Genomic DNA, 18,390 nt, shown 5'->3' on the forward strand with positions numbered 1-18,390 from the left:
AAGTATTGGCAGTCTATTCAAACACTGAGCTGAAAAATGTGTTGCTGGAAAAGCGCAGCAGGTCAGGCAGCATCCGAGGAGCAGGAGAATCAACGTTTTGGGCATAAGCCCTTCTACAGGAATACGGAAGGTGTGCCAAGCAGGCCAAGATAAAAGGTAGGGAGGAGGGACTTGGGGGAGGGGCGCTGCGAATACGATAGGTGGGAGGTGGTTAAGGTGAGGGTGATAGACCGGAGAGGGGGTGGGGGTGGAGAGGTCAGGAAGAAGACTGCAGGTCAGGAAGGTGGTGCTGAGTCCGAGGGTTGAGACTGAGATAAGGTGGGGGTTGGGGAAACGAGGAAGCTGGAGAAATCTGCATTCATCCCTTGTGGTTGGAGGGTTCCTAGGCAGAAGATGAGGCGCTCTTCCTCCAGGCATCGGGTTGCCATGGTCTGGTGATGGAGGAGGCCAAGGACCTGCATGTCCTTGACAGAGTGGGAGGGGGAGTTAAAGTGTTCAGCCATAGGGCGGTTGGGTTGGTTGGTGCGGGTGTCCCAGAGGTGTTCTCTGAAACATTCCGCAAGTAAGCGGCCTTTCTCCCCAATCGGGTGCAGCGGATGCAGTAAATGATGTGTGTGGAGTGCAGGTGAATTTGTGACGGATATGGAAGGATCCCTTGGGGCCTTGGAGGGAGGTGAGGGGGGAGGTGTGGGCGCAAGTTTTGCATTTCTTGCAGTTGCAGGGGAAGGTGCCGGGAGTGGAGGTTGGGTTGGTGGGGGGTGTGGACCTGACGAGAGTGTCACGGAGGGAGTGATCTTTCCGGAATGCTGATAGGGGAGAGGAGGGAAATATATCCTTGGTGGTGGGGTCCGTTTGGAGGTGGCGGAAATGACGAAGGATGATACGATGTATCTGGAGGTTGGTGGGGTGGTAGGTGAGGACCAGTGGGGTTCTGTCCTGGTGGCGATTGGAGGGGCGGGGTTCAAGGGCAGAGGAACGGGAATTGGAGGAGATGCAGTGGAGAGCATCGTCAACCACGTCTGAGGGGAAATTGCGGTGTTTGAAGAAGGAGGCCATCTGGGTTGTACGGTATTGGAATTGGAATTGGAATTGGAATTGGTCCTCCTGGGAGTAGATGCGGCGGAGGTGAAGGAATTGGGAATATGGGATGGCGTTTTTACAGGGCGCAGGGTGGGAGGTGGTGTAGTCTAGGTAGCTGTGGGAGTCGGTCGGTTTATAGTAAATGCCCATGTTGAGTCAGTCGCCCGAGATAGAAATGGAGAAGCCTAGGAAGGGGAGGGAGGAGTCTGAGACGGTCCAGGTAAATTTGAGGTCAGGGTGGAAGGTGTTAGTAAAGTGGATGAACTGTTCAACCTCCTCGTGGGAGCACGAGGTAGCGCCGATACAGTCATCCATGTAGCAGAGGAAAAGGTTGGGGGTGGTGCCAACGTAGCTGCGGAAGATGGACTGTTCCACATGTCCGGCGAAGAGGCAGGCATAGCTGGGGCCCATGCGGGTGCCCATGGCTACTCCTTTGGTTTGGAGGAAGTGGGAGGATTGGAAAAAGAAATTGTTCAGAGTAAGGACCAGTTCAGTCAGTCGAAGGAGGGTGTCAGTGGAAGGGTATTGGTTGGGTTGGCGGGAAAGGAAGAAGCAAGTGGCTTTGAGGCTATTCAAATATAAAGGAGAGCACATCTAAGGGCAGTCCTAGCCCCTCTCAGCCTGTACAGCTGTACTGCCAGAGATCATGGGCTGAGATCCAAATTACAAAGTTTGGGCAATTCGACTCCTCTCCACGTTACACTAAAGGCACCGCAATGAATTGTAATGCCTGACTACTGGTCATTATTGAGATCAGGTATCTCTAAAAACTGCAGATTAAAACTGGAATCTTCCTCATCACAGAAAAAGGCCTTTGAAACAGGTGGAAAACTAGCATCACATCTTTCAAAGGACATCAAGCATGGTTTTGTCTAAAACTTGCTTCAAAACCCAGTTAGAGATGCGATTCTCACAAATTAGAATTTTTTTTTTAAATAGAAAGACAGTAGGAAGCTACAGTTACAAGGACATGCCTCAGCATTCTGACACTCCAGGGAAGACAGCCCCAGTCCATGCAGCTTCTCCCAATAGTTCAAACCCTCCGACTCTGGCAACATCCTTGTAAGTCTTTTCCCAACCCTTTCAAGTTTCACAACATCCTTTCTGAAGGAGGGAGGCCAAGAATTGAATGAAGTATTCCAACAACGACCTAACCAACATCCTGTATGGCTGCAACATCTCCTCCCAGCTCCTATACTCAACACACTGACCAATAGAGACAAGCATACCAAACACCTTCTTCACTATCCTATATACCTGCGACTTCACTTTCAAGGAACTATGAACCTGCAATCCAAGGTCTCGTTGTTCAGCGACACTTCTCAGGACCTGTGTGTAAGTCCTGCCCTGATTTGCCTATTCAAAATACAGCATTTATCTAAATTAAACCCCAGCTGCCACTCCTCGACCCATTGACCCATCTGATCAAGATCCCTTTGTAATCTGAGGTAACCTTCTTCGCTGTCCACTACACCTCTAATTTTGGTGTCATCTGCAAACTTACTAACCATACCTCTAATGTTCACATCCAAATCATTTAGATAAGTGACAAAAAGCAGTGGGCCTAGCACCGATCCTTGTGGCACTCCACTGGTCACAGGCCTCCAGTCTGAAAAGCAACCCTCTATCACCCCCCTCTGTCTTCTACCTTCATGCCAGTTCTGTATCCAAACGGCCAGTTCTCCCTGTATTCCATGAGATCTAATCTTGCTAACTAATGTACCATGAGGAACCTTGTTGATTGTTCTGCCATTCAAAAGATGGTGTCTGATTTAACTATGGCCTTACCTATACTTTCCTGCCATTGGTAATGGGCAAGTTGTTGGAGGGAATCCTGAAGGACAGGACTTGCATGTATTTGGAAAGGCAAGGACTGATTATGGATAGCCAACATGGCTTTGTACATGGGAAATTATGTCTCACAAACTTAATTTAGTTTTTTGAAGAATTAACAAAAAGGATTGATGAGGACAGAGCAATGAACATGATCCATATGGACTTCAGTAAGGCATTCGACAAGGTTCCCCATGGAAGACTGGTTAGCAAGGTTAGATCTCATGGAATACACATGGAGTGCGGTGGTGGTTCCCAGAACTCGAGGGCATGGGTTTAGGTTGAGAGGGGAACACTACAAAAGGGACCTAAGGGGCAACTACTTCACGTAGAGGGTGGTGCGTGTATGGAATGAGCTGCCAGAGGCAGTGGAGGAGGCTAGTACAATTGCAACATTTAAAAGGCATCTGGATGGGTTTATGAGGCCAACTGCTGGCAAATGGGACTAAATTAGGTTGGGATCATCTGGTCAACATGGACGAAGTGGACTGAAGGGTCTGCTTCCCCGATATACTTGTCTCTGACTCTTTGTAACCTTCAACTCACTTATAGAGCAAAAATCTGTCCAATTCTATCTTGAATATTTTCAATAATCTCGCCTCCACTGCTCACTGAAGGAAATTCCAGAGATGAACAATTTTTAGAACAAATGGTCTGCATTACCATCTTCAATGTGAGACAGACACTCTCAGGTTTCTAGTTCTCTTATCAAGCCTCCTCAGAATTTTGGGTTTCAATAGGTTCAGTGGTCCCAAGTATCACAGATGCTAATCTTCAGCCAATTCAATTCATTCCACATGATATCAAGAATCAGCTGAAGGCACTGGATACTGCCAAGGTAACAGGCCCTGACAACATTCCAATAATAGTACTGAAGATGTGTGCTCCAGGAACTGGCCACACCTAGCCAAGCTGCCCAAGAACACAGTTACAACACTAGAATCAACTAGACAGTGTAGGAGGTTACTCAGCATTTCCTGTGCACAAAAACCTGGTCAAATTCAACTGGCCAATTACCACTCTCAATCTTTTCTTCATCATTAGCACCATGATGAAAAGGGGTTATCAGCAATGCTGTCAAGTAGCACTTGCAAAGGAATATGCTACTCACTGACATTCAGTTTGGGTTATGTCAAGGCAGAAAGTGAGGACTACAGATGTTGGAGATCAGAAAAAGCACAGCAGGTCAGGCAGCAGCTGAGGAGCAAGACAGTCGACGTTTCGGGCATAAGCCTTTCATCAGGAATGTGACATCTTCCAGTTCTGCCAAGGCAACCTGCCTCCATGCCTCATTACAATCTTGGTTCATGCATGGATATAGAGCTGAGCATTACTACCCTTGACAATACTATCTGACATCAAGCAGTCCCAGCAAAACTGCAGTCTAAGTGGAAAAATCTCTGCTGGATGTTGTCATTCCTAACAAACAAAAAAAGACGCTTGTGTTTGTTGGAGACGTGTCATCTCAGTCCAAGAACATCATTGCCGAAGATCCTCTGGGTATTGTCCTAGGCCCAATCAGCTTCAACTGCTTCAACAATTATATTCCTTTGATTGTAAGGTCAAATGTTGTGACAGAATACTCTTCACCAGCCTGGATAAATGTAGCTCCAACAATACTCAAGAAGCTTGACATCATCCAAGAAAAAGTAGATTGATTGATTTGGCATTCCCATCTACCCACAGATGTAGAGAGGCTGCAGTGTACAGCATCTCTTTAGAAACAAGATTGTGGGCTTCCCTCCATTCAAAGGATAGTAATGTTTAAGAAGGTAGCTCATCACTACCTTCCCCAGGGCAATCAGGGGAGGACATTAAATGCTCACAAAGCTAGCAGCGTCCATATCCCATGACAAAAAACAAAATAAAATTAATTTGCTCCTAATTCCAGTGCGAACCCTAGCTATTCACTGGAAGCAAAGCAGAAACTGTGATGTTGGAATGAAAACAGGAAATGTTGAAAGTGCTCAACTGGTCAGGCAGCATCTGCAGTGTCAGAAACAGATAATAGAAATTTGAGCTATGTATCTATGGAGAGAGAAACTGTCACACCTATTGAGTATCCCCAACATTTTCTCTCATTATTTAAGATGGTAAGCAGGTACAATAACCTGTTTTTTGACTCTGGCCTTGGAACCCCTTTGATCGAAATCGAAGCAAACCCTACATTCTACACATCATCTGGATTACATCCTCCAATCTCTGTAACATCATTCATATCCACCCTAATATTAAAACCATTATCCAGGACAGGACTTGGTCAGCTTGACTCCGTTTTTTCAGTGTCCTTCTCAGCACCTTTATAAACTCAAAATATATACAGACCTCAGGAATTTCACATTTTGATCTGAACCACTGTCTATCGATCCATTTTTCTCTTCGCATTGGCCACCAGTACAGCAAATTGAAAATTACTAGTCTCTCCTTCAATTCCAAAATGGGCTCATATCATCTGGTTTTAGCTATTTCAGACAAGGTTACATACTTTTCAACACCCTTAAAATCTGCTTTCCACTTCTTTCTGTAACCCATACTCCTCCCCTACTCTTACCACCAGAACATTGGCCACACAGCCATAACTCAATCGGACAAAGTGAAACTGCCTCCTCTCTAATCATTCCTGAAGAAGGGCTTATGCCCGAAACGTCGATTCTCCTGTTCCTTGGATGCTGCCTGACCTGCTGCGCTTTTCCAGCAACACATTTTCAGCTCTGATCTCCAGCATCTGCAGTCCTCACTTTCTCCCCTCTAATCATACAGAATTAACCTTTCTGTCCATTTCCACAGCCAAATCTTGCATCTTGGATTGTCATTCATTTTGTACAGGAGAAATGATTTTTCAATTCTCCTTTACAAAATGGCATGATCAAAATTAAAGATTCCACTCAATAAACTGCACCAATATCAGGTGTCATCAAATTACTTTAGCCAATCCAATTTTAACTCTGCCACCTCAGTTTCCAACTCAGGCATCACAGGCCTCTGCCACCACTTGCAGAAAGTGACACAAAAAGAGCTGCAGACTGCACCACTTGAAACCAACATTCAAAAGTGATAGCATTTCCTCCTAATTCCCATCACAACGGAGTCAATAAACACCAGTTAAGACTTTTTTATTTCTGTTTAATCAAACGAATCTTGAGTTGAGATCAAGTGAGAGAAATCAAGTTTACCAGAAACTGGAGAGGAAGCCCCAACTCCCACTTCGCTTTTCCTCATTTATACAGACTGCAAATGACTACTTACTTTTCACAGGTTGAGGATTGGACTGTTTCCTTCTGGGCATTTTTCACTTCAGCTTAACTTTGCCCCAAAACGTGCGGAGTTAAAAAGCAACATCCAGATGCATTTAATACTCATTTAATTTTTTTTTAAAAGTTGCGTTTCAATTTCATTTACTTCCTGTTTTAAACTAACAGCCATTAATAAAACACCAGTCCCAAGGAGAGCGAGTCCAGGAAGGAAACCCAACAGCAGCGCTTCCTCCCTCTGTCTTTCTCACTCCCCCACCCCCATCAGCACGCTCCCCGATGACCTCATCGCGCACATGCGCCAGTCGTGGTAACGTCAGGACGCACGTCTCATCCCGGTCCGTGACGCCAACGACGGGCCACTGCCCGTTGCGACGCGAACGGCCTTGTGGGTAATGTAGTCTTGCGATCGCGTCGTCAGGACCCGAATGATAGACCTGTCCCGCGGGGTCTGGAGGAGGGAAAGATCGAACCCTCGCCGCAAACACAAGGAATAATCCTCCCGTCGATACTTTCCAATGGTCGGTTAATACGAGCCGCGGGTGACCCGTCCGTAAGACTGCGATTACCAGAATGCAATGCGCCGCCCCGGCCGACGAACGTGATCTTTCTTTGAAAAATATAAACGAATGAAATCAGTTAGTGCGGAACCAAAAAATACACCGTGGAAATTGGGATTTTTCTTTTTTTCAGTTTTGTCACATCCCCTCCTCTCGTGGAGGTGGGTATGTGTGAGGGTGATTGGGGCGGGGGTGGGGGAAGAGGGGGCGTTTCGGTCGTGAAGGGAACCCCGTCAGAGGACGCAATGTTTACACGGAGCGCGATGACGTAAGACGGTGCGCATGTTGTGATGACGTTGCGCGGAAGGTGGATCAGCTGCTGCAGGATCGGGAGCTTCTGCTAACTGAGGGGGAGATAACACACACAGAGAGAGAGAGAAAAGGAGGTAGAGCACAGGGCGTGTTGGGGGTGAGTGTCCGACTCAGGTGACCAGGCCCGCACGTTGCAGCTTGACACCGCACTGCTCCAGACTCGCGAGTACATCATGGTGTAGCACAGCTCAGAGCCTGAAGAGCCAAGCCCCTTTCTGTGTCCAAAGGGTTTGTGTGGCTGCAGTTTCTACTCCCCTAATAATTTGGGGGGTAATGTATCTTTTTTTTTCTTTCTGCTCCCAGATTGTGCCGAAGTGAAGCTTCATCAGTTTTACTCTGGTATTACGGGTGTAATCTTTGATTTGATGGACGAACGAGAAGGAATATAGCAAGGTTTTTTTTTAAAACAAATAGTTGGATATATGCCATCCACTTGGATCTGGTCTGTCCCCACTAGTGTCGAGTTTCAGGTCTTCTGTAGATGCGTAAAATGCTGCAAAACATTGGGTTCTAAAATATCTGATTCGACCTAACTTCTGTTGGATATTACTAATTTCAGTTATGAAGGTTTAGATTTCTGCATGTTTCCTATTATTGAGTGTTATGAAAATATTCTATCAGTGAATTGTTCTTATTGATGATGTTTTATTCCAGGAAAGCAATCTAATGACAGTCTCCAGTGCCCTTGCTGCATTCTGAACTGATGCCAGAGGTACAAACTGACATTTGATTTTCTTTTGCTGTCTGCTGTATATCATCTTTCACTGTGCAAAGTGACCTCTCCTTCCTCCTAGTTTATTTAAAGTAATGCATTAATGTAAAAGTGAAGGATTGATACAGGTAGTAATTATGAAGTTAAAATGCATTTTTTTAGAAAACAGCAATAAACATGTAACAGTGGGAATAAAGGTTTATGGGCAGCAGCTGCTTTGTACTTTGTAACCAAATGTGTTTCCAAGTGCTTAATGCAGGCAGATTGTGATTATTTCAAGTTCTTGATTGACTGTGCTGTTGAAGATGTCATGAGAAGAGGAATCTGAAAAATGATGTTTAAGTCACCAAAGACTTTGTGCATATTGTTGAAGGAGGTTCACTGCTGTTTCATTTTGTCCAACAAGTTGTGTGTGCTATTTTCCAGTAAAATCAGAAAACAAAGCCTTATTAAAGGATTTTTTTTACAGCTGTCAATAGATCCTGAAGCCCAATTGTTTAGGCATGGTGGTAATAGAAACCTCCTAATGGGTATAGGATTGGAAAAATGTAAATCTTACTGTTCCATAGTTCTTAATTATTAAATGGGGGAAAGTGAGGACTGCAGGTGTTGGAGATCAGAATCGATAGTGTGGTGCTGGAAAAGCACATCAGGTCAGCCAGCATCCAAGGAGCAGAAGCATCGATATTTTGGGCATAAGCCCTTCATCCTGATGAAGGGTTTTTGCCTGAAACATCGATTCTCCTGCTCCTCAGATGCTTCTGACTTGCTGTGCTTTTCCAGCACCACACTCTCAACTCTTAATTATTAGGTTCCTGGTTTCTTCCAGAATTAGAAACCTGCTGGACAGGTCTGCTGATGAGGTTTGGAACAATACTTGTGAAAAATCATATTGTATTGTTGCTGACAGCTGATCTTTTTGTATCTCTGTAACAAAGCCTCTTGTGCACCACCAGTTTCTCAGCTGTTGGGTTAGTTTTCTCTGAAGCTGTCAAGCCTCTGTTGATTTTCCACCCATCCAACACATTGCATGGTGAATGACAGAATATCATACTCTCAGTGCCAAAAACTTTTGAACGACTAAAATTTTGTTATAGTTCTGTAATTTGCAGGCTATGTGCATTCTTAGGATTCTTTTCCTGTTTCATGGCCCCACAATATGCCTTTGCCCATCCAACAGTTCACCTATCACCTGTAGGGACTGACTTTTTTTTTCTTCCACTATTTCTTCTCCTCCATCTCCTCTTAGTTTATTTAATTTTAAATTGGTGTTTAATCTGCTCTGATTACTTATCCTTCTCCACTTTATTTAAATTGGAAAACATTCTGAAAACCTGTCTTTTCCTCCTAGAGTTTTAATCCTTTCTTGCATATCAGACTATGTTTGCTTCTCCTTTTTATTCTTTTCATATTTTTCCTCTCGCTTCTTCCTCTTTTTTTTTCAACCCAACTCTAGGGGAATGAAAAAACACTGTGGCCATTTTAAAACCCTTTAAAATAAAACTTGATGGACCTTTACACATTGAAGTTATGTGTTACGTGTTGAGCAGTGTATTTTTTAATAGTATGTGTTTTGTATGACCACTTGCAGCAATAAAAAGACACTTAACTGTCACTTTGTGTTTTTTGAAGTGTTTAAGGTGCATTTGGATGGTTGGCATGATCCTGTTGTCAGTGACTTTGTTCATGAAGTAGGTTGTATGCTGTTACGAATGCAGTTACATTTCAGTTGGAAATATGCAATTAACCTGATTTTAATATATCATACATCTGAAGCATTATTTTTAATTGTTGTAAGTAAATGATGGACTTGTAAGCACTTTGTACTTCACTTTGATGTTATAGCTGTGATTCCTTTGAACATAGCTCCAGGTTGTAAGGGCAATGTTTTTAACTACTGCTGCCATTCTTCACAATTTAAATGGTATAAGGCAGAAATGTCACATTCCTACCATTGCATTTCACTTGATTCTTTTGGCAATACAAGAATGCTGTGGGAATTTGCAGATCCTTGAAAGACTAAAGTTGGAAAGTTTGGTTCAATCAGAGCTGTTTATCAGGGTTTGTTCTCTAACACAAAGTGGCAGTAAGAAGTCATGGAATTACTACATACCATGAAAGTTTTGACCTTAAATTCATGATTTGCATGAAAATGTTAAAACATGGCTGCCACTTCAGATGTGTCAATTACAATCATGTTGTGTGATAAGAAGTAAGAACAAAAGTAGGCCATTCAGCCCATCCAGCCTGCACAGTCATTCATAGAGTCAATGGCAGATCCAGTAATCCTCAACTTCACATGCTCGCCATATCTCCATAACCCTTGGTTCCCTTACTAATTAAAGACCTGTCTGAGCCTTGAATGTACTTCACAACCCATTTCAGCCCTCTGCAATAAAGAATTGTGTGGATTCACTGTCCTTTGAGGGAAGAAATTATTCTTCATCTGCATCATAAATGGGCAACCCCTTATTCTGGCATTATGCCCTCTGCTCTGAAACTCTCCCCAAAGGGAAACAACTTTTTTGCATCTATTCTGTCGAGTCCCCTGTGAATCTTGTATTTCAATAAGGTGTCTCAATCTTCTAAATTCCAATCAGTACAAGTCCAAACTACGCAGTCTCTCCTCACAAGACAATCCCTCCACACCTCTTTTGGTTGCCTGTTTAATAAAGAAGAAAACATCATTATCCTGATATTTCATTTAAGATAGATATGTGTTTTTGTATTTATTGCATTTCAGAACACCTTAGTATAAATTAAAGATATGCAGAGATTAAACTAAACGTAGAAGATAAAATGGAGTCCTCTTTTTATACTTTTATTCTAAGACAAATAACTACTACCAAGTGCAAATTTGCCAGCAACATTATTCCAAATGTGCTGAATAATTTGGCAGAATCCTTAATATTCAACCCAACTGAATGCCAAACTAAACTAGAGCTCTTTCAACTCTCCAGCAAATGACATTCACCAATATCATTTATTGTATCCGTTGCTCCCGATGCAGTCTCCTCTACATTAAAGAGACTGGATGCCTCCTCGCAAAGCGCTTCAGGGAACATCTCCGGGACACCCGCAACGATCAACCCCACTGCCCCGTGGCCCAACATTTCAACTCCCCCTCCGACTCTGCTGAGGACATGCAGGTCCTGGGCCACCTCCATAGCTGCTCCCTCACCACCCGATGCCTGGAGGAAGAACGCCTCATAGAATTTAGAAGATTGAGACACCTTATTGAAATACAAGATTCACAGGGGACTCGACAGAATAGATGCAAAAAAGTTGTTTCCCTTTGGGGAGAGTTTCAGAGCAGAGGGCATAATGCCAGAATAAGGGGTTGCCCATTTATGATGCAGATGAAGAATAATTTCTTTCCTCAAAGGACAGTGAATCCACACAATTCTTTATTGCAGAGGGCTGATAAGAATCATAGAGATGTACAGCAGGGAAACAGACCCTTCGGTCCAACCCATCCATGCCGACCAGATATCCCAACCCAATCTAGTCCCACCTGTCAGCACCCGGCCCATATCCTTCCAAACCTTTCCTTTTCATATACCCATCCAAATGCCTCTTAAATATTGCAATTGTACAAGCCTCCACCACATCCTTTGGCAGCTCATTCCATACACGTACTACCCTCTGCGTGAAAACGTTGACCCTTAGATCTCTTTTATATCTTTCTCCTCTCACCCAAACCTCTGCCCTCTAGTTCTGGACTCCTGACCCCAGGGAAAAGATTTTGTCTATTTATCCTATCCATGCCCCTCAATTTTTTAAACCTTTATAAGGTCACCCCTCAGCCTCCGATTCTCCAGGGAAAACAGCCCCAGCCTGTTCAGCCTCTCCCTGTAGCTCAGATCCTCCAACCTTGGCAACATCCTTGTAAATCTTTTCTGAACCCTTTCAAGTTTCACAACATCTTTCCGATAGGAAGGAGACCAGAATTGCACGCAATATTCCAACAGTGGCGTAACCAATGCCCTGTACAGTTGCAACATGACCTCCCAACTCCTGTACTCAATACTCTGACCAGTAAAGGAAAGCATACCAGATGCCACTATCCTATCTACCTGCGATTCCACTTTCAAGGAGCTATGAACCTGCACTCCAAGGTCTCTTTGTTCAGCAACACTGCCTAGGACCTTACCATTAAGTGTATAAGACCTGCTAAGATTTGCTTTCCCAAAATGCAGCACCTCGCATTTATCTGAATTAAACTCCATCTGCCACTTCTCAGCCCATTGGCCCATCTGGTCCAGATCCTGTTGTAATCTGAGGTAACCCTCTTCGCTATCCACTACACCTCCAATTTTGGTGTCATCTGCAAACTTACTAACCGTACCTCTTATGCTCGCATCCAAATCATTTATGTTAATGACAAAAAGCAGCGGGCCCATCACTGATCCTTGTGGCACTCCACTAGTTACAGGCCTCCAGTCTGAAAAACAACCTTCCACCACCACCCTCTGCCTTCTACCTTTGAGCCAGTTCTGTAGCCAAATGGCTAGTTCTCCCTGTATTCCGTGAGATCGAACCTTGCTAATCAGTTTCCCATGGGGAACCTTGTCGAACGCCTTACTGAAGTCTATGTAGATCACATCTACTGCTCTGCCCTCATCAATCTTCTTTGTTACTTCTTCCAAAAACTCAGTCAAGTTTGTGAGACATGATTTCCCACACAGAAAGCCATGTTGACTATCCTGAATCAGTCCTTGCCTTTCGAAATACATGTACATCCTGTCCCTCAGGATTCCCTCCAACTTCTTGCCCACCACCGAGGTCAGGCTCACCAGTCTATTGTTCCCTGGCTTGTCTTTACTGCTCTTCTTAAGCAGTGGCACCACGTTTGCTGCCATCTGCCGCCTTGGAGCACTTCAACCCCAGGGCATCACTGTGGACTTCACCAGTTTCCTCATTTCCCCTTCCCCGCACCTTACCCCAGTTCCAACCTTCCAGCTCAGCACTAACCTCATGACCTGTCCTACCTGCCAATCTCCCTTCCCACATATTCGCTCCACCCTCCCCTCTGACCGATCACCTCCATCCCCACCTCCATTCACTTATTGTACTCTTTGCTATCTTCTCCCCAGCCTGCCCACCCACGCCCCCACCTCCCCACTTATCTCTCCACCCTGGAGGCTCTCTGCCTCCCTTCCTGATGAAGGGCTTTTGCCCGAAGCGTCAATTTTCCTGCTCCTCTGATGCTGCCTGACCTGCTGTGCTTTTCCAGCACCACTCTAATCTAAACTCTTCTTTCAACTCTTAGCTATGTAGTGCTACCATGCAGTAACAACCGTGCCCTAAGAAAAATGTATCAGTGCATACTGATCTGCATTTAGCTCTTAATGAAACAACATCTTGATTTTAAAATTCACTTTGATTTTCAAATTCTTCTGTTTCCCTGCTCATTCCTATTTCTGAAATCTCCACTGGCATTCTTTTAGTTCTGACTTATTTTGTATTCCTGTTTTTAATTGCTCTACAATTGGTGGCCAGGTCTTCAGTTACCCAGGCCCCAAGCTCTGGAATACCTTTCTTACACCTCCTTACCTCTCCACATAACTTTGTTCCTTTAAACCACTCTTTAAAACCTACCCCTATGGTCAAGCTTATGACCAATCTGCCACATTTCTTTATGTGGCTGGGTTTCATGCTCTTCTTCATAATACTGCATTCATGTGCCTTAGGATGTTTTATTATGTTAAAGGCATTAAATCCATAGATACTTTCGATGTCATGGGCATGGTGCAATCAGATTGTTTAATAATATCTCACAACTGTGTCAGTGAACTCTTGAACACTTTATTTTGAGATTTAAAAAAAAACAGCATGACACATTGATGCAGATCTGCGTGGTGTCATGACTTCATGTACAAACTGTGGGAAAACACACATATTTCCAAGCTACAGCAAAGGGTTTTCAGCCTATGAGGAAGTGCAGACTGTGTTTCATGATGGGAACTGGACATTTGCCTGTGTTTTTTACATAGAGGCTTTCGGTGTGGAAACAAGACCAACTAGTCCATGCCGAACATGTTCCCATACTAAACTAGTCCCATCTGCCTGCAATTGGCTTACATCCCTCCAACCTTTCTTATTCATAAACTTATTCAAATGCCTTTTCAACATTGTGATTGTACCTGCATCCACCACTTTCTCTGGCAGTTCATTCCATATATGAACCACTCTGTAAAAAAAAAAAGTTGCCCCTCATGATTCTTTTAAGTCTTTCTCCTCTCAGCTTAAAAATATACTCCCTAGTTTTTTACTCACCCACTCGAGGGAAAAGACTCTTGTTATTGACAATATCTATGCCCCTCATGATTTTATAAACCTCAAAGTCACCTTTCAATCTCCTACGCTCCAGTGACTGAACTTGGATGCTAGATCTTTATGATTCTTGGACTCAAACCTAAGACCACTTTCTGCAGTCTTTCCCCTTTAGATAATACTCAGCACTTCTATTCTCCCTCTCAAAGTGCATGATCTCTCATTTTCCCACATTATATTCCATCTGCCAATTCTTTTCACTTAACATGCCAGCCTTTCTCTATACTACCTGTCACAAAAATAAAAATCACACAATATCACAAAAATAGATTGAAAGACATTTGCCAGCTTAGCAATAGTACATTCTGTGAGAAGTAATTAGCTTGCTGATCTTTTCAGTCAATAAAAATTGGTTGAATTTCAATAGCACAATTTTTAAAATTTGTTCCTGTACCAAGCACAAAGTCAGTTGTGTTTATTTTAGAATTACATTGAATTCTTGGAACTCTACAAAAATTGGAAGTTGCTGTTAATTGAGCAATATTTCCAGATTGTGGGAAGGCGTGTACTGGAATACATGTTACTCTGCTGTTGCTAGATTTCCAACCTTGAATGTGGATGCCAAACAGTGTTTATTTCTATTGAAGTGAAGTAGCTAGTCCACGGTTCTTTTGACTGGCAAATATATTAGAGGCACTAAACTAATCTCGAGTGATTCGAGATAATAGACTTCTCTGATGACAATAGACAGATTGACAATTTAGTGATTTTGAATATCAACGCTGATATTCCACAACTCATCATTCGGCCACTAATGATTGTCCCTTTAGCTTCCAAAACCCTAAGATTTAAAATTCCCTCTCTTGACTTCATTGCCCCGCGCTCTCACCTCACGTTACAAATTTCCATTTTGATCAATTACTTAATTTACCTGTACTGCTATGTGTCCTTTTTTTTAATTTCAAAAGATTTGTGTGTCATTGGAAAGGCCAACATTTATTGTCCATCCCTGGTTTCACTTTTAAACATGACTAAATGTAAAATTTTGAGAGTTCTATCAAGTGCATATAATTATTTTTACTGCATTAAAACTGCTGCAAAAATGCACTAATAGTCCTATTGCATCACAGACTCTTCATTTCATCTTGCTTTGGAAAGCTACATTAGATCCCTACAGTTTTAGTATTCCCTTCTTTTTCAAACATTCTCAAAATTATATCTCAAAGCATTTCCCTTGCCACTGTAGCCATCTTGCTGATTTGATGTCACCTCTTCATAACATTGGGGATGTTTTGTTCTGTTAAAAACTGTGATAGTTAAAAAGCAAGTTATTGTTTTGAGAACTATTTGTGCAATGTCACTTGCTGTTTTCAGTCATGTTCTGGTTGCATGATAATGGATAACACAACATCGGCTTAACCACCTAAATTTTATTTGATTGGCCATGACACTTAATGGAACAAGAGAAAGATAATACTTTAACTAGAAGTTCATTGTGGACTGCTCTAAAATTTGAAAAGGACAATGTTGGCAATAACTATGGAAGAGAGAACCTGGGTATTTTTACTTTTGGGGTGGTTTCTTTGAAAGTAACAAATATTTGGTTTCACACTTCAAAATATGTTTCATTCTGACAACAATATCACAACCTGTACTTTCTCCCTGTCTCTCAATCAAAGTGCCAAGTTAGATGAGAGAAGTTAAATTATAAAAATTATTTTTAAAAAAGACTCAATTATTATAATAAACCTACCAGCTTCCACTTGAATAATGGGAGTTTAAATGTCTATGATGGTGTCTTTGATCAGATCAGTGCTAAAAATAAAAGTTTTTGACATCAATGTATATCTTGTCCTAATAGTATAAAATGGTAATTAATATTAAATCAGGTCCATGAAGCGCAAGTAGGCCATATAGCCCATCCAGTGTCCTCTGCCATTCAGTGTGGTCATGGCTGATCTGATAATCTTCAATTCCACTTTCCTGTCTTTTCCCTTGACTCCCATGCAGATTAAAAATCTGTCTGTCTCAGCCTTGACTATACTTAATAACCTTATCTGTACAGCCCCCTGCAATGAAAAGAGTTCCACCGATTCACTACCCTCTGAGAAGAAATTCCTCATCTCGCTCCTAACTGGGAGACGCTCTCCTCTGAGATTAGTTCTGAACTGGGTTTAATAGTTAGAGACAAAGGCTATTTGTGTGGCTGAAGGCCAGTGTCATATCATGGATCAGTGCTGGGTCCTATATTGTTCATGACATATATGAACTATTTGGATGAGAATGTTTGTGGGGATGATAAATAAGCTTGTGGATTACAGGAATATTTGTCAGGTGGTTAATCGAGAGGGAGAAGGTCTTAGGTTACAGGAGGATATCAATAGTTTGGACAGATGGGCAGATCAGTGGCAGATGGATTTTAATCCTGATATGTGAGGTGATTCACTTTGGCAGAAGTAACAAGACAAGGGAGTCCTTGATGAGTGGCAGGATACTAGGAAACTGAGAAACAAAGCGATCTTGGGGTGGTTATTAACAGAACCTTGAAGGTGGCAGCACAGGTTAATAGGGTGGTTAGGATGGCATGCAGAAAACCTGCCTTTGTCAGTCGTGGCATAGACTATATGAGCAGAGAGGTCGTATTGGAGCTGTACAAAACTTTTCTTTGGTCACAGCAGGAGTAGTGTGTGCAGTTCTGGTCACTACGCTAAGGTAGAATGTGACTGTAATGGTGAAGGTGTCGAGGGGATTCACCAGATGTGTGCATTGAAAAATTTTAGCTATGAAATGATGCTGCATCGATTTGTTGTTTTCTTGAGATCAGAGAAGGCAGCAACCAGACATAAAGTATTAAAGATTGAGGGGCATAGATGGGATGAATAGAAAGCAACTGCTCCGCTTAGTTGAAGGGTCAATAACAAGGGGCATAATTTTCAAGTGGAAGGCGTGAGGTTTCGAGGGGATTTGAGGAAACAGTTTGCACCTAGAGTGTGGTGGGAATCTGGAATGCACGCCTGGGAGGGTAGTAAAGATGGGAAATCTCACACCTTTTAAAAGTACATGGATGAGCACTTGAAATTACATAACATTCAGGGCTGTGGGACAAGTGCTAGAAAGTGAGATAAGTCTAGATGGTTTGGTGCAGACTTGATGGGCTGAAGGGCCTCTTCTGCACTATAAGGGGATACAGCCCCTCTGCATCTATCTTGTCAAATCCCGTAAAAATTTTGTACATTTCAATAAAATCACTTTGCACTCTTCTAAACTTCAATGATTATCAACTCAACCTAGTCAACTTCTCCTCATAAGAGAACCTCCCCGTACACTGAAGATCAGCCCAGTGAACCCTTTTTTGGACTTCAATGTGAAGGAAATCTTGCTTTAGATAAGGTGCCCAAAATTATTCACTCTTTTCCAACTGTGGTTTGATTAGTGCCTTGTCTCGTTTGAGAGATGCTTCCCCATTTTCATTCACTTTGAAATATAGATTAATGTTCCATTTGCTCAAGTTATTATCTGCTGAACTTGAATGCTAACCTTTTGAGATTTATATACGAGGACTCCCAAATTCCTCTGTGCTGTAGCTTTCTGCAGTCTTCCTCCATTTAAATAACAATCAGCTCTTCTATTCCTCCTGCCAGCTTTGGACCAAGTGCAGGTATATTGAATATGTAGTTTGGTGTTTATTGGTTAGTATATATATGGTGGGCTGAAGGCCATGTTTCTGTTCTATGTGACTCCAAAACCTATAATTTTCCCAAAATATATTCCACCTGCAAAACTTTTTCACATGTCTACCTATGTATATCACTCTAATGAATCTTTGTGTTGTGCGCTCGTGATCCTGAAAGTATTTTCAGTCTCATTGTGTCCATAAAAGGGTATTCCTTTCCATAGACAGGAAGAAGAGCCTGTCATTGTGACTTTATGATTTTGGCATATTTTACGTTGTTTGTGAATAAGAACAGAAGTATGTTCTTAAGTATTTCTTTTCTATGAACTTTGGGATAGAGTTTCTGCTTTTAATGCAATTGTGTATTCCAACCAAAATGTGCCTGAAACTTCTGCAAGTTCTGTAGCAGCAATGGCTGCCATAGAACTCAAACAAAATTAGAACAGTTGTACAACTGTGCTTTTTTTCTCAGCAGTTCGGATTGCAACAAATTTCAATGCTGAAACAGAGGATATAAGGATGGGAAACACTGGCTTAGGTCGTTTTCAGTTTCTACTGAAATGGATTTGGATAATCAAGGATGTGAAATCTCCCGGTGCATTCAGCTAGCATAATAGAAGTTATATGTTTTGCTATTTATTTTTCTTCCCGTTAAAAAGGCATTCTTTGTATTTGAGTGGTAAATTGATACAG

The 18,390-nt window shown here is 42.6% G+C and overlaps 2 protein-coding genes across 6 annotated transcripts in view; one reads left to right on the top strand and one right to left on the bottom strand.

The window, feature by feature from the left end:
• The window catches only part of LOC122539977 (uncharacterized), a 63,675-nt gene extending 56,774 nt beyond the window's left edge, over positions 1 to 6,901 (bottom strand). For both annotated transcript variants that reach the window (XM_087981777.1, XM_087981769.1), the window contains exon 1: positions 6,160 to 6,901. In XM_087981777.1, the coding sequence (XP_087837903.1) occupies positions 6,160 to 6,199 (40 nt within the window). In that variant the 5' untranslated portion in view covers positions 6,200 to 6,901. The remainder of the gene's footprint in view (positions 1 to 6,159) is intronic.
• A 137-nt stretch (positions 6,902 to 7,038) lies between these two features.
• The window catches only part of LOC122547252 (E3 ubiquitin-protein ligase RNF19A), an 88,866-nt gene continuing 77,514 nt past the window's right edge, over positions 7,039 to 18,390 (top strand). For 2 of the 4 annotated variants that reach the window (XM_043685894.2, XM_087981779.1), the window contains exons 1-2: positions 7,189 to 7,306; positions 7,691 to 7,748. The gene's annotated coding sequence lies outside the window, so the exon portion shown is untranslated. Of the gene's footprint in view, positions 7,134 to 7,188; positions 7,307 to 7,690; positions 7,749 to 18,390 lie in introns of those variants that run through there. The other 2 variants (XM_087981780.1, XM_087981781.1) reach the window with 2 other exon arrangements.

This window comes from Chiloscyllium plagiosum, unplaced genomic scaffold, assembly GCF_037043375.1.
Source record: "Chiloscyllium plagiosum isolate Xiang-an unplaced genomic scaffold, Cpla_swu_hap1 HiC_scaffold_3, whole genome shotgun sequence".
NCBI lineage: Eukaryota > Metazoa > Chordata > Chondrichthyes > Orectolobiformes > Hemiscylliidae > Chiloscyllium > Chiloscyllium plagiosum.